Source organism: Acomys minous, assembly GCF_964271855.1.
Source record: "Acomys minous genome assembly, chromosome: 6".
NCBI lineage: Eukaryota > Metazoa > Chordata > Mammalia > Rodentia > Muridae > Acomys > Acomys minous.
This window is the reverse complement of record NC_140487.1, coordinates 123,144,936-123,168,037: the sequence shown is the minus strand read 5'-3', so window position 1 is coordinate 123,168,037 and position 23,102 is coordinate 123,144,936. Positions and strand designations below refer to the sequence as shown.

The following is a 23,102-nucleotide window of genomic DNA, read 5'->3' as shown; positions in this document are numbered from 1 at the left end:
AGTTTCAGTAAATGGAACTAGTTTAGAGACACACCTATTTCTAAACCAGTCATTGCTCTAAGGGCATTTATGTGACTATCTTGGCCCAAATCACATGCTCTTCTCTGAACAGACACTGTGGTGGAGTAGATGGTATCATGTTAATGGGCTTAGGTGAGTCAGAGTTAACACTAGAAATGGCCTTGATCCCACTCATCCTGTATGGCTACGGTCTGGTTAGAACAGAGGCCCAAATGCTGGGATGCTGCCAGCAGTGCCACCCTGTTTACACTGCCTCCAAGGCAGCCCATTTTACTGGTCTAGAGTGGAGTTTTCCAGCTTTGGCAGGATGATTAACTGTTCTGTCCTATGCATTTTAGAATGTTTAGCAGCATACCGGCTTGCTAATAACAACATCACTAAAACCACCAAGGAGCACGCTTAAAATAGTGGTCTCAGACTCTGATCACTTGACCTAAAAATAAAGTGCTCTTGTATCCATCCATATGTTGGTGTATGTGTGTGAAGGTCAACTTTTTTTTAAGAGACAGAGTCTTATAGAACCTGGGGCTCATTTAGTTTGGCTACATGGGCTGGCCAGTGAGCTCTGTGGATCCACCTGTCTCTACCTCCCTGTTACTATGGTTACTTGTGAGGCAAACGTTTTACATCCTGAATCATCTGCCGCACCCCCCCCCGTAAGATATGCACACAAAATGTAAATTAAGTTGTAAAAATTTTTTAAGCAAATTTCTCTCTGTAATTTCTTTTAAAATTTTTATTTGTGAGTCAAATGAAGGTAGCACACATCTTTAATACTAGCACTTGGGAGGCAGAGGCAGGTGAATCTCAGTTCGAAGCCAGCCTGGTCTAAGAGTGAGTTCCAGAACAACCAGAGCTACACAGAGAAATCCTGTCTCAAAAGACCAAAAATAATAATAATAATAATAATAAAATTAAAATTTGTGTGTGTGTGTGTGTCAAGTGTGTGGATACCTGTAGAGACCTGAAAAGCCCTTTGCCCACTGAGTATCAGATTCTCTGGAGCTGACGTAACCAGTTATGAACTGCTGGATGTGGGTGCTGGGAACCGAAGTTTGGTTCTCTTGGCCATCAAGTCATCTCTCCAGTCTCTATTTTCTGTCTTCACGCCATTGTCTATTTAGACACACATCTCAATATATGGTACTTCACTCAAGACACCGGTTCTCAACCTATGGGTTGTGACCCTTTGGTGGTTGAAGAGCCCTTTTATAGGGGTCACATACCAGCTATCCTGCATATTAGATGTTAATATTCTGGATTTTTTAGATTTATTATTTATTTTATGTATGTGAGTGCTCTGTTTTGCACGTATACTTACATGCCAGAAGAGGGCATCAGCTCTCATTATAGATGGTGTGAGCCACTATGTGGTTGCCAGGAATTGAGCTCAGGACTTCCAGAAGAGCAGACGTGCTTTTAACCTCTGAGTCATCTCTTTAGCCCCCAACACATTATGATTCTTTTTTTAAAAGATTTTATTTATTTATTTTATGTATGAGTGCTCCATCTGCATATACACCTGTATGCCAGAAGAGGGCATCAGATTCTAGTATAGATGGTTGTGAGCCACCAGGTGGTTGCTGGGAATTGAACTCGGGACCTCTGGAAGAGCAGTCAGTGCTCTTAACCACTGAGCCATCTCTCCAGCCCATAAATATACTTAAAAAAAAAATTAAGACTTTCTCTGTGAATTATCAATTGAATAATCCTTGGCTGAGAAATTACCATTTGTGAACTTATTTGGTCCTGATGCCATAGATGCAAAGGTGAGTAAGACCCCAGGACCCAACTTGGAGTTGCTCTGATGTAGGGCCGTGTTTTCCAAAGAGGAAAGTCCCTAGTTGTACGGGCGGTGACCTTAGATGGTACGTGGCATCATTTGTTGTAGCTAGCCCATCCAGCATGGTGACCTTAGATGGCACGTGGCATCATTTGTTGTAGCTAGCCCATCCAGCATGGTTTTGTAGACAGTGTTGAGAAGGTAGAAATAGGTAGTTTAGGATAAACAAGTGAGCTGTCTTGAAGAACGGTGTTTAATCTGGGTATGGTTGTGTACACTCCTGTGATCCAGCTGCTCAGGAGGCTGGGGCAGGAGAGTTGCAAGCTGGGCCATTTAGTGAGGCCTTGTCTTGAAATAGAATACAAAGGCCTGAGAGTGTAGCTTAGAGCATCTGCTTGGCATGAGCCTGGGCTCAATTCTTATACCAAAAAGAAAATTCTTTAAAAAATAGTTCAGAAGTTTCTTGCTATCAACACCTGTGAAGGGCAGAACTGAAGTGATTGCCTTAGAGGAATGACTAGGAGAGACAGTGGCCAGAACAACACAGTGCATGCCCGTCAGTCATGAAGGAAGGAAATAGGATTCCACAGTTGAAAAAAGATGTAATGTTGAGTAGTGTCCACGTTAGGTCTGTGTTGTGATAAACAGATATTCAAAACGGCAGCACCATCTGAATATCCAGCTTGCATGTGCAGAGATTGTTGTGCTTTCTAGACTATTCACGGCAAGTCTTATGGTGAGATTGCATGAGCATTCAACTGGGAATTGGTTGAGCACTGTGTAGAGATACAGAGGGACATGGCATCGCGCTGGTGGGTCATTGTGAAGTGGTTTTCTGTAGTTCTGGAACCTCAGCTAATATTTTTAACTTTCTTTTAAGTTGTATGAAATGAGTTCAGATGATCTGTTCTAAAGAAGAAGAGGCTGACAGTCGCGTGTTGCCTTCTGATCCTGTTGTGGTTTCTCTTCTGTAGGTGCGGGGGCACAGTTGGTGCTATTTTCACATGTCCACTAGAAGTCATTAAGACAAGATTGCAGTCTTCGAGACTAGCTCTTCGGACAGTATATTATCCTCAGGTTCATCTGGGGACCATTAGCGGAGCTGGAGTGATGAGACCAACGTCTGTGACACCTGGACTCTTACAGGTTCTGAAGTAAGTGCCGTCCATCCTATTCACGTAGCGTCTCCTGTCACTCGCCTGTTTACTTTATACGCTTTTGGTCCGAATACACTAATGAGGAATGGGATGGTGTGCCATAGCATACAGGTGGAGGGCAGGGCTCCTGGGATCAGGCTCAGGCTGTCAGGCTTGGTGACAGACATTCTAATCCACTGAGCCATCGTGCTGGTCAGATGTTTTGAGAAATTGCTGCCCAGGAGGATCAGGTTTTCAGTTTTAATGGTGAGGAAGGGAGTGAAGTCCCAAAAACAGGTGGCTGGTGATAGACCAGAGGCCAGGGTATGCGGAGGCAGCACAGACCTCAGTGAAGACAAACAGCCCCGCTCCCGCAGACCAGCTCCAGGAACAGTGAAGAGGAGAGAAGAGAAACTATTGGTGGGTCCCTGATAGGGAGAATTGAGCAGGTGGTAAACGGCTGGTTAAAGGAAGCCAACCGGTGGGGAACAACTGGCTGTCGAGCCAGATGTTGAGAGGTTGAGGAGCAGTGGGCAAAAGGAAATAATAGATCCAGGCATATACAGCACAAAACTGAAGAGTGTGTGTGTGTGTGTGTGTGTATTGTTTTTAGTTTCTGGCTTTTTGTTTTGTTTTGTTCTTCGAGATTAATTTATGATTAAACTTTCCCAAGTATTGTTTAAGAAATAATAATCAAGTTATGCTGACCATTGCTTGGAAATTGATTGATTTTTTGATGTATACTTTATTGTAGGTTATGCATAACTGTTTGTATTTCTTTGTTAGACTGTTTTCTTGCTTTGTTGATTTTTAAACACCCTATTGATTGTAAAAGATGAGAAAGATCATGCTGTAATCTGTAATGAAAAAAATGAAATTTCACTTTAAGTAAAACACGGGGGTTGGCCCAAGAAGAACAGCAAGTAAGTGACAGATACAGAAAAATAAGGTTAACAGCAAGTAAGAAGAAAGACAGAAAAGTAAGAGAGAGCAAGCGAGACAGAGAGACAGACAGTGAGCATGTGAGAGAGACAGTTCTTCCGGGCTTTAAAGTTTTAAGCCAGGTAGTGATGGCCCACGCCTTTAATCCCAGCACTTGGGAGGCAGAGAGATAAACCAACAGGTGTTATCTAAACCTAGGCTAAGTGCCAAGGGGTCCTCTATTGTAAAATATCTGTAAAGTGTGACTTTCCAAGCCCAGTGTCTATTGCTCTCAAAGCAGATTCTAAAGAAACTTTTCTACAGTATCTAGCGAGGTACTGTTATGTCAAGGTCCTAACTTTCTTTCATGCAGTTTCTGCTTGGCTGCTCACAATCAGAGCAAAAAAATAAAATAAAATAAAACTCTATCATTGTCTCAAGCCTTTGGACAGATGCCTTACTTCAACATTATGGGAAAAAGTTTTCCCTGTGAGGGTTTCATTAGGGCTGAGAAATAAGGAGAAAGAATTTTAGGAGAAAAGGCAGATTTTTAAACTGTGTGTGGTGGCGCACGCCTTTAATCCCAACACTCGGGAGGCAGAGGTAGGCGGATCGCTGTGAGTTCGAGGCCAGCCTGGTCTACAAAGTGAGTCCAGGACAGCCAAGGGATTTTTAGACAAAATTACACCTGGACCATATGTAATATTTAAGGGCAGTGGTCATCAGCTGGAGATCTTTGGAACTTTGTCAAGCAAAACCTCAACAGCTGTTCTGGATCTCTAAAAACCATACTGGACAGTCAGAGGTCTCTGGAACTTTGTCAAGCAAAGCCTCTACGACTTATCTTCATGTCTGTGACAAAACAGGATCCAAGGTCCTCAGTGGCTGAAAGAATACTTCCTGCTTGGTGTCAGGTGACACCTTTTGAGATGTCACTGTGAGATGGAGGCAGGTCATCAGGCCACTTCCCGAGCATTCAGAGGAACTGCTCCACACAGGCTTGCCATCCTCCATTTGCAACCCTCCATTAGAAACCACTATCCAAAAGCTGTAGCTACCAACCGAGCAGAGCCTGTAAGGTAAATGGAAATGTTTCTCTTCTGTGAGTTTTATGGAGTGTGTCTCCTCCTCCTCTAGGTTCCCACTGTAGGCTTCAGGAGCCCCGCCTGCAGTAGTTATTCATTACAGTGGACGCCAAAGGGAAAGGGTACTTTGTCACTGAAACTTCAGGAACACGTCCACACCACACAAAAGCCAGTGCTTCACCACAGACCTGCAGCAGTGGTTGGTTGATACAGTCAGTGGCTGTGATGAATATCCATTTACACTCTATTCATGTCAAAATGGAAACCATGGAATTAAGTCAGTTGTTAAGTTAATGATGCTGCCCATGTTAGAAAGGCTCTGTGCAGTTGTCTTGCTTGTCTAGGCTCTAGTTCTGAGCCTGTTATGTAAGTCTTTAGGATTCTTCTGCAGCCTGGGCTGTCCCCAATAGCTTTCAGGTTTTAAAAAGATTCTATTGATTTTTCACAGCAGCCTTAATGGATTAGTGTCTGGGCCAGGCATGGTGCCGCACACCTTTAATCCCAGCACTCGGGAGGCAGAGGCAGGTGAATTGCTGTGAGTTTGAGGCCAGCCTGGTCTAGAGTCCAGGCAACACAGAGAAACCCTGTCTCAAAATATAAATAAGCAAAAAGAGGATTAGCTTAGTGTCTGGACCTGAGTTCCTCCCATCTTAGAGAGAAGGCATACAGATTAGCAGTTGTAGGTGCCCAGGGTCATGTTTAGTGCACAGCCCCTTATTTCTAGGAAAGTTTGAAGCAGCTAAGAGCAAGGTAAGCCAAAAGTAGATGAGCCCAGATCATGGCTGGCCTGCATGCAGCCTCTTTCAGGTTCTATGTGGAGACGTAGGTGGTGCTGGCACAGAGATGCCAGGACCAGGACCTCAGCCCTTTCATTGTTGCTGCTGCCTCCTTAGCTGTGGCTACTAGCCTCAGAGAGAGGTAACCTTACCTCTTCCTGCTGTGGCAGGGTCCTAGGAGTCCCTCAGTGATATCTGTCCCCAGTTGTCTCTTTTAGTCATCTGTGAGTGATGGGGTTTCTCACATCCACCCTCTGCTGCCCTGTGGACAGCATGAATATTTTCCACTCATCCCTAACAAAATGGGGACAAACCAGAACGCTCTGCCCTGCTAGGCCTAGAGCCTGCTTGCTTAAAGCGGCTTCATCCTTGCAGCTACAGTTCTGCGACCTTGGAGCCATTCTAGAGACTTCTCTCAACCCACAGTAAATCCTGTCAGCTCTGCTTCCAAAGTATATAGGAATCTAGTGCTGTCCTGACGAAGGCTACAGTGCTGTGCCGTGTTAGCGTTAGGCTAAGGTTCTCATCCTAGCTGCCCTGGCCTGAGATGTAGCTGTCCACCGTCTTCACTCTGCTCACATGCCTCATCCAAGCAGGAGCCTCAGCCCACAGCCATCCCTGGGGCCTGCAGCTTGTCACTCAGCGGTCCTGTGACCATGCCATTCCCTCCAGCCTCCTGGTTCCTTTAGAGGCGCAGGAATGGGCACTGTGGTACATGCCTTTAATCTCAGCACTCAGGAGGAGACTCTTGAGTTTGAAGCCAGCCTGATCTACATATAAAGTTCCAGGGCAGCCAGGACTACACAGTGAGACACTGTCTCAAAAATAAATTATAAAGGCACAAGTTTCTCTTGTGCCCTCAGACATTATCTGTGTGGCTTTGACACCTTTTCAGGAATCTCCTGCAGTGACCCAGTTATTAAACTGAGCCACCACCACCCCTTATCCACAGCACCTCCCTCCATCTGCCAGCATTGCTGCTTGCTTATGTACATGGTCTTCTGTCTCCTCACTCGCACTGCACTCTTGAATGTGCGAAGTGTGTGTTCTGATTAATAGTGTCCTCAAGCTCCTTAAAATGTTGTGTGTGACGGGAGAAGCACTCAGAACTAACTGAGCAGGTCAGTAAAAGTCATGTTCAGGGCTTACCAGCCTCCCACCATGTAGACACATTACCTTGCTATCACTAGTGAATGCTTTCCTGAGCTTGTTTGTTTGTTGTTTATTTGTTTCAAGATAGGGTTTTTTCCTGTGTAGCCTTGGCTGTCCTGGACTCCCTTTGTAGACCAGGCTGGCCTAGAACTCACAAAGATCCTCCTGCCTCTGCCTCCTGAGTGCTGGGATTATAGGTGTGCACCACCAGCTCATTTCTTTCCTGTCCCTTTTTTTTTTTCCACTTTACATCCCAATCATAGCCCCCTCTCTTATCTCCTCCTGGCCCCATCTTCCCTCCCTCTTCCCCTCATGCCCTTCCCCTAGTTCTCAGAGATGGGAGCCTTTCTCCCCTATCAGCTGACCCCAGTCTACCAAGTCTCACCAGGACTGCCAGCATTCTCTTCCTCTGTGGCCTGGTATGGCACCCTGCCAAGCTGAAGTGATCAAAGAGCAGGCAACAGAGTCCATGGCAGGGAGAGCCCCTGCTCCCCTTACGAGGAGCTGCCTATCGGCTACATCTGAGCAGGGGCCTGGGTTTCCTGTGCTTTTTAAGGTATGGTTTACAGCACAGATTATTTGTATGGTAAGTTCCAATTCCCATGTGAAGAAAGCACATCCTCAGGCTATGAGAATGTACTTGTTTAAGCCAAGTGCGGGGGTGATGCTGTACCAGGGCTGTCTGTGAAAAAGACAGTAAGCAAGGATAAGCCCCAGACGTTATCTGTACTCCGAGGCCCATCCTGGGTTCTGCTCTGAATTCTAGGAGACACTGTGTTTATCAAAAGCCCAGATAAAGCTGGGCAGTGGTGGCACAAACTTGGGAGGCAGGAATACAATAGTGACAGAAATGAAACCAACAAGAACTTCTTCCTGTCTAAGCACAACCATCAAAGCTATTTGCTTAGAAAAAGAAACTGCCTTCCATGAGTAAAAGTCCAAAGACAGCCTGGTGGTGGTGGTGCATACAGGCAGGGCTCTGAGTTCTAGGCCAGCCAGGGCTATACAGAGAAACTCTGTCTCAAAAAACAAACAAACACACAAAAAATTATGTGTTTTATGCTGTATACATGCATGCATATGGAGGTTACAACATAATTTTTTTTACAACATGCAATTTTTTTTAACAACATGCAATTTTTAAAAATAATGTTTTGTCAGGTATCTCTTTTTGAAAAAGTATGTGTTTTAAATGAACATTTGAGCTACTAAGGATTCTTATTTTATTTTTTAAGGTCTTAAAATTTTTTAATAATAATTTATTATTAAATATAATTAAATAAAAATATTATTAAATAATAAAATAAGTGCAGATGGCCAGTCTTTTGAAGGTGGAGGTATAGGTTGTTGTGAAGTGAGCTGTCTGACGCAGCTGTTGGGAACCAAACTTCGGACTTCTGCAAGAGCAGCGAGTGACTGTTACCCTGAGCCGTCTCTCCAGCTGCTTCCTTCCTTCCTTCCTTCCTCCCTTCTTTCTTTTTCTTTTTCTTTTTTTTTAATATTTTATTTTATTTTATGTGCATTAGTGTGAAGGTGTCAGATCCCTTAGAACTGGAGTTACAGACAGCTGTGAGCTGCCATGTGGGTACTGGGAAATGAACCCGGGTCCTTTGGAGGAGCAGCCAGTGCTCTTAACCACTGAGCCATCTCTCCAGCCCCTCTAGCTCCTTCTTTCAATCTGAAATGTAAAGTCCATATCAGTTAGCTAGTCCATATCTTTCAAAAACTACCTTGTTCTGATAGATACTTTGATGAGACACTCTCCTAGTCATGTGTGTCCAGAGAAGACTGATTGTGTCCCACGCCTTTCCAATAGGAAAGCTTGCGTGCCTGTGGGAGAGAGAGTGCCTGGATCCTACAGTGGTCTTTCCAATAGGAAAGCTTGCATGCCTGTGGGAGAGAGAGAGCCTGGATCCTACAGTGGTCTTTCCAATAGGAAAGCTTGCATGCCTGTGGGAGAGAGAGAGCCTGGATCCTACAGTGGTCTTTCCATTAGGAAAGCTTGCATGCCTGTGGGAGAGAGAGCCTGGATCCTACAGTGGTCTTTCCAATAGGAAAGCTTGCATGCCTGTGGGAGAGAGAGAGCCTGGATCCTACAGTGGTCTTTCCAATAGGAAAGTTTGCGTGCCTGTAGGAGAGAGAGCCTGGGTCCTACAGTGGTCTTTCCAATAGGAAAGTTTGCATGCCTGTGGGAGAGAGAGAGCCTGGATCCTACAGTGGTCTTTCCAATAGGAAAGCTTGCATGCCTGTGGGAGAGAGAGAGCCTGGATCCTACAGTGGTCTTTCAAAACTGTGTGCCATGCATGCACAGTGGGAGCTTGATTGTTCAGAAGAGTTTATAAACACCCAGATAGGGCAGAAGTTCAGCTTATGTAACAGGTTTGACTTGTTGCCACTGTTAAATGCGTAGCTATGGAGACTGTCTGTCTTCCGCTCTTAAAAGGCGCAAGTCACTTGAGGACATGCACTCCCTGCTGCATTATGCATGAGGGCTCCCAGCTTTCTGGAGCCAGAGGTTCCCTCACCCTTCTTAAATAGCTTCTAGGCTGCACAGTGCTCATTACTGAAGACCACAGTTAAAGTCTACACTTAAACGACTGTCGGGTAGAGCCGCATTTGAGTCCTTAGTCCTTGCTATGTCATAAGATGTAAGTCACCTCAAGGTGCTACTGGAGACATGTTTTGTTCAAGGAGTTCGCCTTTTGGAAACAGTCTTCTTTGAGGAAGATAACAGAAGTAAAGTGTTTTCATTGAAAACATTAAGTTGTATATGTTATGAACCAGGTGGTTTATTTTTGGCCTTGTGACTCTTATGAAACTTCCACAAATTTCATTTTAAAGCATTGTGTTCATAGAAGCCTAATAACTGTTTGCTGTAACCTTTGATTTTTATAATTTTACATGCTATAATTTTAGTCTCAGTTTTTATGGCCCTTAGTAAGATCTGTTGTTGTTTGTATTTTATTATTTATTATTTATTTATTTTTGGGTTTTGAGACAGGGTTTCTCTGTGTAACCCTGGCTGTTCTGGACTTGATTTGTAGACCAGGCTGGCCTCGAACCCACAGAGCTCTGCCTGCCTCTGCTTCCCAAGTGCTGGGATTAAAGGTGTACACCTCCACCACCCAGCCCAAAAATACGTTTTAAAAAAGACATTTTCGCCAGGCGGTGGTAGTGCATGCCTTTAATCCCAGCACTTGGGAGGCAGGGGCAGGCAGAGCTCTGTAATTTTGAGGCCAGCCTGCTCTACAGAGCTAATTCCAGGTAGCCAGAACTACACTGAGAAATCTTGTCTCTAAAAACCAAGACAAAAAAGACATTTCATCGATTCAATATGAGGTATTACACACATGTAATCCTAGCACTTAGGAGGCTGAAGGAGGAGAAACCAGCCTTGGCTACATAGTGAGACAGTCTCCAGAAGCAATAATAAAATCATAAATTCACAATAATACAGTGGGGCCCAGGTTGCAGGCAAAGCAGAACTGAGAGCTAGAGCCTCCGTGTGTGTGTGTGCGGTCAGTGCTCTCTGTGCCACTGGCCTGCATCGTCACCACTCTTCTTTTTGTACTTTATATGTTTTGAGCTGGAGGCTTGCCGCCCTAAACTCACTGTGTAGTTTAGACAGGCTTTGAACATGTGATCTTTCTGTCTCAGCCTCCACAGGAAATGAGATTCCAGACTGAAGTGCGTTCAAGTAACTGAGAAACAGGATCAGAGATGTCCTAGGACAGTATTTCTTGAGATTTACTCTTTGTAACACTCCTGTCTGATTATATAGCCTTCGGGTTTTATATTCTACAGAGGGAAGTGAGAGACTGGGACTCCTTAACAGTGTGTTCTTCAAGGAGACGCTGGAAAGGTTGGCTTCAATTACCCAAATAGGCCTAGCTCGGAAGTCTTGGTTTTGTTTTGAGTCTCATGTAGCCTAGGCTGGCCTCAGACTCTTTGTAGCCAAGGATGACGCTGAACTTCTAATCTTCCTGCTCCTACCTCCCGAGGGCTGTGATTACAAGTGTGTGCCACCACACCCTGTTTATTGCTGAGAATCAACTAGGGCTTCCTGTACACTAGGTAAGCCCTCACCTAGCCAGCCACATCTGCAGCTTCCAGGGAGAGTCTAAAGCTATGTCTTTTTCTAATTCTTATTCAGGTCAATCCTGGAAAAGGAGGGACCAAAGTCACTTTTTAGAGGCTTGGGTCCAAATTTGGTTGGAGTTGCACCATCAAGGTAAGCACTTAACTGTTGCATGAGCTCATCAAGATCAGCATGCGGCCCTGGGTCTGTTCTTGCCCAAGAGGGACACTGTTGAATGGCTGTTTGTCTTTCCTGTATTAAAATTGCCTAAACATATCTGACATGTAGAAACAGTGGTGACCTTGGGTGGTTCTTAGTATGTGAATAGGGGGCTCTGTTATTTTAAGTGGGAAAATTAACCTTTTGTCAGCACTCAAATCTCTCTGAGTTTCTTACCTTGAGTGTGGTGTGCAGTCAGTCCCTGGGTGTAGACATGCTCAGTGTTGTAGCCTGCACAGATCCATATCAGAATCTGCCTTCTTAGCAGGACATCCAGGTGACCCATAGGAACATTAGGCTGAAGGAATTACAAAGGCTTTACTTTCTATAACATTATATCCTTGGTTTTTACATTTTCTTTAAAGACTTCATAGAACTGCACTATCCTAGCACACTAAGCTACTGTTCACCTTGTTTGTTTGTTTGTTTGTTTGTTTGTTTTTCGAGGCAGGGTTTTCTATGTATCCTTGGCTTGGCTGTCCTGGACTTGCTTTGTTGTAAACCAGGCAGTCCTCGAACTCACAGCAATCTGCCTCCCTGAGTGCTGCGATTAGAGGCGTGCACCACCATGCCTAGTGTTGTTCTCCTCCCCCCGCCCCAAGACAGAGTTTCTCTTTGTAGCCTTGGCTGTCCTGGACTCACTTTGTAGACCAGGCTGGCCTTGAACTCACAGAGATCCACCTGCCTCTGCCTCCTGAGTGCTGGGATTACAGGCGTGCACCACCACGCCCGGCGCTGCTCTCCTTTTTAATTAGTTCAAATACTGACCGCTTTTGAAGTACTCATCATCCATGCCTAGCTAGTGTCTTGGCATTACAGAAAGTTCCTGGGCAGTGCTAATAGAGGGGACCTGTATGTGTAAAAGGAACAAGTAGCAGTATGTGTCATGGGCCAAAGTCCTAACAATGTAGCTTAAAACTCTAGTTAACCTTTTCTATTTTAGGAGCTGGCAGTGCTTTATTCCATAAAGTCAGAGTGTGTGCTTGTTTGTTGAGACCAAACAGGGCTGCAGAAAGCATAAACAGGATCAAAAGGTATACATCAAAAGATCTTGTGTTTCAGACTTACCAAGGAAGGACAGAGAGAGAAATAGGAAAATAAGTAACTGGTTCACATCAGGTTACTCGCGTAGAAGGATGGAAGTGAGGGAACTGGCCCCTTTGGGAAATCTGTTGCTTTTCTCTAATCCTGGTTTCTTGGAAGGCCAGATAACTTGACTCAGTAACAGGAACTGGAACTTCAGCACATGTGATTACTCCCCTCACCTTCCTTTTTGTCCTTTCTGTTGGGATCTGTTGCCAGAGCTTAGTCCAAACCAGTGGCTTCCTGGGACCCTGTTCAACAGGCTCCTGAGTTGAAACGGGTTCTGTGACCGTCAGTCAGCAGGGGTGAAGAGAAGCCTTGCTCCTGCATCGTCAGTGCAGGCAGCCTACATGTAGAGATGAAACCCCTACCACATCTAACCAGTGGACAGGACGTTCTCCACAGCTGAGTGGACAGTGGGGACTGACTTTCACACGAACTCTGGTGCCCCATATTTGACTATGTCCCCTGGATGGGGAGACCTGTGGCACTCAGAGGAAGGATAGCAGGCTACCAAGAAGAGACTTGATACGGTATGAGCATATACAGGGGGAGGAAGTCCCCCTCAGTCACAGTCATAGGGGAGGGGAGTAAGGGGAAAATGGGAGGGAGGGAGGAATGGGAGGATACAAGGGATGGGATAACAGTTGAGATGTAATATGAATAAATTAATAAAATACATTTTTTAAAAAGTCTACACCTTTAAAAATGACAGTATACATTTCTACTCAAATGATTAGCATTTATCCAGAATTAAGAATGTGAAAGGAAGCCAGGTATGGTGGTGCACACCTTTAATCCCAGCACTTCCTAGACAGAGGCAGGCACATCTCTGTGAGTTCGAGAACAGCCAGGGCTAAACAGAGAAATCCTGTCTGAGGATTGTGAAAGGAGCCAAGAATGATGTCACACCTTTAATCCCAGCATTCAGGAAGCAGAAGCAGGTGGATCTCTGAGTTCGAGGCCATCCTGTTCTATAGATCGAGTTCTAGGACAGCCAAGGCTACACAGAGAAACTCTGTCTCTAAAATAAACAAATAAGAAGAGCGTGAAAGTATATTTCATCTTCTTTATATGTGTTACCAAAAGTCTCATTTTCCTCTTTTATCCTGGATGCCCTGTAACCACTTAATTCCTGGGTGGGCATGAACATCCCAGAGGCAGTGGCAGGCCTGGGTGTGCGTCCAGCCTCTGGTTCCTTGCCAGCTAAAATCTTTACTTTCTCCTGTGGTCTCCTACATGTCATAGAGGTTACAGAGGGGCATATATGCTTTAAAGTGCTGTAATGGTGTCTTCATGGCCTTCTCTCTTTGTCCTAACAGGGCTGTGTACTTTGCATGTTACTCCAAAGCCAAAGAACAGTTTAATGGCATTTTCGTGCCTAATAGCAATACTGTGCACATTTTCTCAGCTGGCTCTGCAGGTATGTTACCCTAGCAAATGAGACAAAGACTCGTGTCCCAAAGCATGTGTTGCTTTGTTTTGCTTTCCTTTTTTTTTTCTTCCATAAATTAGAAGTTAACTCCGTGCCTCTTTTGTACCTAAAATAATTTACAGAAGCTTTATATTGGAGTTTGTAGAATATGACTATTAGCAGTTTGTAAACATCTCATTTTCTGACTACTCAAGCTTATTATTCTTCCTCCAGACATATATTTCCCTGCACTGGGTAGTTGTGCTTCTTCTAAAGGAATATTAATGTGGTCTTCACGTCTTCCTGGTTTCCCTATAGAGTTCCACTGTGGAGTGGGAGCTGCCTTCTTTCCTACTCCCTTGGGTGCCTGAGGTGCATCCACCCAGAACAGCTGGTTTGCAGGGCACTGGGTCTGGGGCCCAAGGCGTCTGCTTATTTTGTGTGCTCCTGGTACTTAAGGCCAAACTTAAGGCCTTCCTTGTGCTTCCAGGTGGTCTGTTCTCTTTCCAGGAAGTATCATCCCCCCCCACCTCCCTCTACTGCAGAGCTCAGGGCAGGCCCTCCTCCAGGGAATGCTTGTGAAAGTTCTAAATTACTAGGAGGAACCTCTGCCGTTCCTCACAAAGACTTCTGTCCATTGAAGTCTAGCAACAGCCTGCAATGTATCCTCACCAATTTCCTTTGTTCCTCTCAATAGAATTACTAACCCAGATTATGATCTTTAGGCAGAGCAAAACCAATGCTAATCAAACTACTTCACACAATACCAGTGATTCTCTTAATCCTGAGCCCTGAGAAGGACAGTGTACCAGTCCAAAACAGGTCGGCCCATGGCGATTCAGCCGTAATCCAGACCCTGGTAATCAGCTTTGTAACGCTTGTAAAACTGACCCAGAAGAACTCTGGGTAAAGCAGGCACACCTTGAGGGAGCTTTTCAACCAGTGCCCTAATTAATCTGCTTACCCAGGACTGTGGAGGACACTGGGCCCCGGAGGAGAGCTGGGCTTTGATGTTTGGGGCTGATCTGGAATGTTAAAAGGCTATACAGAAGGCTTGCCAAAATGATTCCTGAGGATCTATGGGTTTTTTTAGTTTTTGTTTCCTTAAATTTCCAAGTTTGAATTCAGGTAACTGAAGGTGTAACACCCTTATTCAATGTTAGCTATAAGTAGAGATCAGCAAGTTTTTTAAAACCCTATCATTTCTGGATCAGAAACTTCTAAATTGAAATTTTAGATAGTTTTTTTCCTGATTTGAATGAAGTAAAGTGCTAGCAGCACCACCTAGAGGCTGAAAAGGCTCTACATGGCGCAGCAACAGCTGCTGCACCGGGAGAACTAGAGGGCTTGTGGCTGCACTGCTTCTGTGCCCAGCTGTGTCAGGCCGCTGCACACTGTGTGGTAGAGACAGCTTTAGTAAGCACTGACTGTATCCGTGATGACTGTTTTTTCCCTCCAGCTTTTGTCACAAATACCTTAATGAATCCTATTTGGATGGTTAAAACGAGGATGCAGCTAGAACGAAAGTAAGTTAACAGTTCCTTCCTTATCTGGGAGTTCCTGGCGTGTTTCCTTCCCTTCTCCCAATCCCAGCTGTGGATGAGAAGGAGAGGTCCTGAGTGTCCCCTCTAGATCTCTCTCTAACATGTGGAGGAATGTCTTTTGCAATCTCTCCTGGCAGCATTGTGGGGGGAGAGGGGCCACAGAGAACACGGGAAGATGGACAGAAAGGCCTCTCCATGGTCCAGCTTCCATCTTGGGTGTTCCTCTCTGGAGCTCTTTTTGAACACCATGTCAGGAAGTGTGCTGTGAACTCTGCAGGGGCCTGGCTGTCTAGCTGAAGGATACCGGCGAGGGCACTTTGAACGTAGCCCCCCAGATGTCCCTGATGTCTGTCCTGAACCTAGCATGGAGTTCTTGGAGTGTTTATACTGTGTTCCCTGAGTGCTCTGGTGACACTACAGAATGTTGGGGCTTTGTTTTCTGTTGACACAGTCTTGCTGTGCAGTTTGTGCTGCTTCAAGTCTGTGATCTTGCTGTCTCAAGCCTCCCCAGGGCGAGGCTTACCAGTTATACTGCTACCCTTGACTAGAGTAAGGATTTTAAAGAAATAGAAACCAATTGTAATAAAGTCATTAGCATTTTTAAAATTTGTGATACAGTAATAATGCTTTTATACATAAATCAGATTTCTCAGCAGCAAACAACTCCTGTGATTCTCACAGAATCAAGTATACTAAACAATGCTGTTTAACTTTACAATGGACGTGGTAGAAAAATGTTTGTATTTGTGTAAAACCACAGCTGTCATTTCTGTGGGTGTCACCCACACTCATACTTCTTGAAGGAATGCTCATTCCTACCAGAAATGTGGCCTCTCCCAGTCTAAGTTCAAGGAAGAGCCTTTGTGCCGTGTAGCCCAGAAATGTGAGCCCTGGGAACACTAGCAGTCCCATCTTCCCTCCAACTGCCTCAAAGGAGAGGGGAGAGGCCAAGATGTGCCTGCGGGGTGAAGGAAGAACCTGCCTGGGCTCACCATCCTCCTGTGGCCATGCACCCCCTGTTCAGGGCCCCGGTCTGTTCTGCCCTCTGAAGTGCTTGCAATGACAAGGGTCATTTACTTCCAGGGTAACTAACTTCTGAACCAAGCATTAAGACAGTCCTTTGCAGCTGGCAGTGGTGGCGCACACCTTTCTTCCCAGCACTTGGGAGGCAGGGGCAAGTGGAGACCTATGAGTTCTAAAGAGAGTCTAGGACAGCCAGGGCTATACAGAAACCTTATCTCAAAAAACAAACAAACAAATAAGCAAAACAAAAATTTTGCAGTTTCCAAAAATTTCATGTGTGTCATACCTGTCCATCTTCCTGAGTGCGGTCCTTGCCCCTCACTGGGGATGTCCCTGCCTCCTTACGGTTGTGCTCTAAGCTTCTGGCCAGCCTTGTCTCCTAGCAGCCTTGGATATCGCCTCAGAGCCAAGTGGTCACAGTATCCTGGTGACACCTGTGTTTAGCAACAGATAAATACATCTCTTGACTGAGAACCTTTCTAGAGCTCAGGACATTTTAGACCTTTATTTGGGTGATATCTGTGAACATCAGTGAGCATGTCTTGTTCCAGTGGCTGCCAGGGAAGTTGTTCCTGTCTTGTACCTTCCACAGTACAGTCAGTGAGCAAAGAGAATTATGGTCTGGTAGGACAAGAGGGATGAGGTGCGCAGCACGCTGGAGGCTCCGTAGTACAGTCTAGGCAGGATAGAATCAGAAGAGGGTGGCAGAGCCTCCTGAGGTGGCAGCAGCTACCACCCTTTGGAGAGGAGCTAGGTGGAGGTATAGAGAGAGACGTTGCACAAAAAGGTGTGAGCACAAAAACAGTTCATTAGAGTACAGAAGGTTAACAGTTTGCCTAAAATCTCTTTTTGTTTGTCGACTTTTGAGACAGGGTGTCACTCTATAATCAATGCTGATCCCAAGCTCACATCCATCCCTGCCTCAGCTTCCCAAATGCTGAGGTTACAGGTGTTAGCTACCGCTCCTGGCTGTTTAAGCTCATGATTGTTTTCAGTCCATGATTCAGTTATCAGCAATACTTTATTCTATAAAACAAAATGTGTCAAGCCATGCCTTTCATCTCAGAATTCAGGGTAGGGGGCGTGCAGACACAGGTGGATCACTGTGAGTTCGAGGCCAGCTTGGTCTGCAGAGTGAGTCCAGGACAGCCAAGGCTACACAGAGAGACCCTGTCTCAACCCACCTCACACGCACACGTCTTCAGTGACTCAAGCAGAGGCCATTTTTTATAGACAAAAAGGAATATCTATAAAAAAAACAAACAAAAAGTAGATCATTTCTGTTCTTTTCCTTGTAAAGTGAGGACAAAGACATAAGAATAGTAAGAAATGTAGTGCATCAGCTCACTCTGGGATATCAGTTTTTGAAAAGTTTAAGGCAGGGGTTTTGACTGACCTTAGAAATAATAGAATAAAATATAGCATCGTGGGCTGGAGAGATGGCTCAGCACTTAGGAGCATTCACTGCGCTTACAGAGACCCAGGTTCAATTCCCAGCACCACCTCAGGCAGCTTGCAACAACCTGCAGCTCCAGCTCCAGGCGATCTAATGCCTGCTGCACAGACCCGTGCAAAATAAATACACCAATAGAAGCTTTAAAATTAAATAAATGAGTAAAATATCAGAAAGTGTGTGTGTGTGTGTGTGTTTGTTGTTGTTGTTGTTACTGTTTTAATGTATGAGGCCCTCGGTTCAGTCCTTAGCATGCACACAAATCACACTCTAGAGTACAATAGTAAGAAAAAGCCTTTGGCCTGGCAGGTAACCCAGTGGTACAGCCCTTGCCTGCCGTGCACAAGCCCTGAGCTCAATCCCTAGTAGACCAGAAAGAAGATGTCTCCCCACCCTTCCCCTCAGCATTTTCCTCTTGTGTCATATGTTTTACTTTGTATATAGTTGTGTCCTACTATCTACTTAGCTTTCCCATATCTCTCTGCTGTCATATCTGTCATCATCATGTGTATGTACCAGTTTACTTAGCTAGTCCTGTTTTTAGATATTTGGATGGTTCCAACTGTTTTCTCTGACAAATGTTATCTTCCATTAGAATTTAACAGAGTTGGGTCAAAGGCTATAAGCTGCTTCAGTGACTGTAGATTCAGATGCCATCTACTCTGTAGGCCTGTCAGGTTTCTCAGCTAACTGAACTGGCTTCACAGTGGGCCAGAGGTCAGGTGGCCTCAGAGCAAGAGAGACAGGTTTCTTCTCCCATGTCATTGCTGTGTCATAGGTGATCCCCCTTGTGACTTGGGTGTGGTGTGTCTATCATTGATCCCCTCTGACAGGGTGAGAGGCTGCAAGCAGATGAATACACTCCAGTGTGCTCGCCATGTGTACCAGACAGAAGGCATCCGTGGCTTCTATAGAGGGCTGACTGCCTCTTATGCTGGGATCTCAGAGACAATCATCTGCTTTGCCATTTATGAGAGTTTAAAGAAGTGTTTGAAAGAAGCTCCGATAGTCTCCTCCACAGATGGAAGTGAGAAAAGTTCCTCCAGCTTTTTTGGACTCATGGCAGCTGCTGCTGTTTCTAAGGGATGTGCCTCCTGCATTGCTTACCCACATGGTATGTTTTGCTCTTTTCTCCTAAAAACATTAAACAGTTGTCTGGTTTGTCATTTGTCACATCGACAACCTGGGTTGCACAGGCTGAAATGCAGACATAGTTTGAATGTCCCTGCCTGAAATGCATGTGGCAGGAGTGGTTGAGTACAGAGATTTCAGTTTGGAGTATGTGCACAACTTGACTGGTTAAGCATGTTCCATCTGGCCAAGGTGACACTCTAGACTTTTGAATTAGAGATGCTCACTGTGTCCCTGCAGGGCAGAGGGACACCATCATTGACTGCATAGACACAGGCTACGTGGGCCTCTACCTTGGTCAGCCCCATCTCAGTGTGGCAAAAGTTTGCTGAGCCAAAATGTGGGCCACTAAACTTTTGTTTTCAAAGAAGCCAAAAACTAGATCTTACTTTAAAACTCCCTGACTCAAAAAAGTTAGGTGGGAGCTGGATGAAAATCACTTGCCTTCGACTTTGGGTAGGTGCTACATAAATCTACTAGTTGGGCTTTTTGTTTCTTTGAGTGTTTTTGGTTATGTTTGTTTACTTATTGTTATTGTTATTTTTGAGACAGCCTTTTACATATCTGGCAGTCCTGGAACTCACTATGTAAGTCAAGCTGGCCTTGAACTTACAGAGATCCACTTGCCTCTGTGTCCCAAGCCAAGTACACTTCCTGGTAGGGACTGAACCTAGGTGCTCTGCCACTGAGCTGCCCCCTTAGGGAAGATGCAAGGATGAGGTCACTACTGGCCCACTAGCCTACTTAAAACCAGTTCACTGTGCCGTGAAACAAATTGTGTTTTCAAAAGCCTCATGTTCAGCAGTGACAGACGCACCAGTGTCTCATGAACTAGGCGTAGGTCCCTTTGTGTGCTGGGACACTACTAACAAGCTACAAAGTCTAGATGCAGGAGAGATCAGCAAGTGCCTCCCAGGCTCTGAGGTCTGCTGACAAGCAGGAGTGACCAGCTCTGGGCCACTATGCTGGGGGCTACACAGAGTGGGTCGATCTGAGGCAATCTGGGGAGCAGAACATGGTCTAAAAAGAATTTAGCTTTCTTCTTTCTCTCTCTCTCTCTCTCTCTCTCTCTCTCTCTCTCTCTCTCTCTCTCTCTCTCTCTCTCTCTCTCTTTTTCAAGACAGAGTCTCAACTATGTAGCTCTGGCTATCCTGGAACTCACTCTGTAGACCAGGCTGGTTTCCAACTTACATAGATCCGCCTGTCTCTGCCTCCCGAGTGCTGGGATTAAAGGTGTGCTCCACTGTACCTGCTAGAACTTAACGTTTCATTGTCCCTCTTGGACTGCCCTGTCCATGTTAGGACTAAGATGCCCAGTAGACACAGGACTCTTGACTTCTTCCCTGTTGTGTCTCTCCCACAGAGGTAATCAGGACACGGCTCCGGGAGGAAGGCAGCAAGTACAAGTCGTTCGTGCAGACAGCGCGCCTGGTGTTCCGAGAGGAGGGCTACCTGGCCTTCTACCGAGGACTGTTTGCTCAGCTCATCCGGCAGATCCCCAATACTGCCATTGTTCTGTCCACCTATGAGTTCATCGTGTACCTGCTGGGAGAGCGTGCTTAGTAACAAGCCACGCTGTTGTGCGGTAGAAGAATAAAACTGAGAACCCTAGAGATTTTCTTTTCCGTTGATGTTTAGTGTTCGAAACTGAAACAGCAAAGGCCATAGAATACCTGGCTCATGTCACCTGTTGGACTTTTCCTTTTGGATTCATGTTTCTGGAAGGTTTAAATTCATTAACGTTAATAGTTAATTATAACTTTTTTTTTAACTTAAGAGGATTGAGGACTGAGCAGCAAGTAAATTAAATCATGCTATTTAATTTAAGTTTGTGCTGGGTTTGTGTTCTTTTATGCTCACTGTACCATAAACCAGCCACGGGGTCCAGCGGTGAAGCGTGGCAAGATAGTGAAAGCCACAGCTTGTTTTCTAGCCAGCTGTGAGGACCAGTGGCCAGGGAAGAGCAACCAGCGCGTGGTGATGCCGTGGACAAGCTTGCCACAGTTTTCCCTCTGTGTGTTTCCAGTTCCCCATGTAGGTTTATCCATAATGTAAGTTTCCAGCCACTGAGATTGGCAGGAAGTGGGGGTACAGCGTGTAGTTTCCTTAAATCCTTCCCCACTCCGTTTGTAGACCAGGCTAGTCTGGAACTCACAGAGATCCTCCGGCCTCTGCCTCCCCAAGTGCTAGGATTACAGGTGTACGCAGTTGCACCTGGCTCAAACTTTAATTCTTCTACGTTAGCCTCCCAAGTGCTGAAAATGTACTTGTACACCACTGGGCCTAACCCGACATGACAATTTTTAGCTACATTATAAACATTATCCTGCATTTATCATCTTTTCCCACATTTGAACCCAGGGCAGTTTTAAGGAACTGCTTATTGCTTGCTTGCCTCCTGGCTGTATTTCTAGAAGTGAAATCCATTTAAGCCCAGGCATGCTTTTTTTTTTTTAAAGATTTATTTATTTTATTATGTATGTAATGTTCTGTCTGTATGTATGTCTGTCCGCCAGAAGAGAGCATCAGATCACATTAGAGATGGTTGTGAGCCACCATGTGGTTGCTGGGAAGTGAACTCAGGACCTTGGGAAGAACAGCCAGTGCTTTCAACCTCTGAGCTGTCACTCCAGCCCACAGGCACACTCTCAAGTTTAGGATGTCACAGCCACCAGTGTTGGCCTCAGATCCTGAGTGTGTTGAGTAGTGTCATCGTCTGCTGCTGAGGAATGCAGTGCCTCACAGGAGTGATTGCCGGCCCTGGGGCTGCTTGTGCTCTGACAGGAGGGACTAGTGGTGTTTACATACCTCCTTTGGTTGGTTGGTTGGTTGGTTTGGTTTGGTTTGGTTGTGGTTTTTTCGTGAGGGTTTTTTGTTTGTTTGGTTGGTTTGGTTTTTGGTTTTTTTGTTTTGTTTTGTTTTGGTTGTTTTTTTGTTTTTTGTTTTTTGTTTTTTTGAGATAGGGTTTTAATGTATAGCCCTGGAGGTCCAGGAACTCACTCTGTAGGCCAGGCTGGCCTCAAACTCTGAGATCCATCTGACTCTGACTCCTGAGTGCTGGGATTAAAGGCGTGCACCCAAGGCGTGCACTACCGTGGGTGCACGCCTTTTATCCCAGCACTCAGGAGGTAGAAGCAGGAGAATCAGGCATGGTCATATACCAAGGTTTTTTTGTTGTTGGTTTGGTTTTTGTTTGTTTGTTTTGTTTGAGACAGGGTCTCTCCGTGTAGCTTTGACTGCCCTGGACTCACTTTGTAGAACAGCCTGGCCTCGTACTCACAGTGATCCACCTGCCTCTGCCTCCCGAGTGCTGGGATTACAGGCGTGCGCCACCACGCCTGGCTCAACATACCAAGTTTGAGGCCAGCCTATGCTACATGAGATGGTCTCAAAAATGAAATAAGTAAATACTAGGATTTTATTTGAAGACAGGGGTCTTATATGGTCCAAACTGGCCTCAAACTCCCTATGTGCCTAGTAGAGATAACCCTGAACTTTTTCTGTGATTGTTTCTTTGCTTGAGACAGGGTCTCACTGTGTAATCCTGACTTTGTGGCTAACCTGGAACTCCTTCGTAGACCAGGCTGTCCTTGAACTCACTGAGATCTGCTTGCCTCTTTCCCCCAGGTGCTGGGATTAAAAGGTGTGCACTGCCTTGCCCAGCCAACCTTGAACTTCCAGTCCTGCTTTTTCTCCCTGAGTGCTGGAATTACTAGGATGTACCCCCACACTCAGTCTGTGGAGTGCTGGCTGGACAGGCATTCTTACCAGGGAGCCATCTCCTCCGTCTGCTCCCTGACCATGCAAGCCGAGCAGTAGTGGTGGTTGATAGTGCACGCCTTTATTTTTTATAATTTATTCACATTACTCCCCTTGCTCGAATCTTCCCCTTCCCACCCACCCTCCCTCCCTCTTCCACCCTATCCCCCTCCCCTAGTCCTCTGACAGGGGGCCCCCTCCTTCCCCACCATCTGACCACAGCCTGTCAGGTCTCATCCCATTCCTCTGTGGGCCTATAGGGCCTCCCCGCGAAGGGCAAGTGATCAAATCATGGACACCAGAGTTCATGTCAGAGGCAGTCCCCTCTCCCATGTGCAGAATGAGCCGTCCATCGGCCACATCTCAACAGGGGCCCTAGGTTCTCTGCATGCACTGTCCTTGGTTGGTGCATCAGTTTGTGCAGGCCCCCCCTGGGTCCAATCCACTGGCCTTGACTCCTGGGCATATACCCGAAAGATGCTCCACCACGCAAGGACATTTGCTCAACTAACTATATTCATAGC

At 45.6% G+C, this 23,102-nt stretch overlaps 1 protein-coding gene across 1 annotated transcript in view; it reads left to right on the top strand.

The window, feature by feature from the left end:
- The window catches only part of SLC25A33 (solute carrier family 25 member 33), a 29,388-nt gene extending 8,958 nt beyond the window's left edge, over nucleotides 1–20,430 (top strand). Inside the window, exons 2-7 of the mRNA XM_084786753.1 lie at nucleotides 2,779–2,958; nucleotides 11,028–11,105; nucleotides 13,577–13,677; nucleotides 15,128–15,194; nucleotides 18,522–18,802; nucleotides 20,183–20,430. Of these exons, the coding sequence (XP_084642879.1) occupies nucleotides 2,779–2,958; nucleotides 11,028–11,105; nucleotides 13,577–13,677; nucleotides 15,128–15,194; nucleotides 18,522–18,802; nucleotides 20,183–20,382 (907 nt within the window). The 3' untranslated portion in view covers nucleotides 20,383–20,430. The remainder of the gene's footprint in view (nucleotides 1–2,778; nucleotides 2,959–11,027; nucleotides 11,106–13,576; nucleotides 13,678–15,127; nucleotides 15,195–18,521; nucleotides 18,803–20,182) is intronic.
- Nucleotides 20,431–23,102: the final 2,672 nt, after the last annotated feature.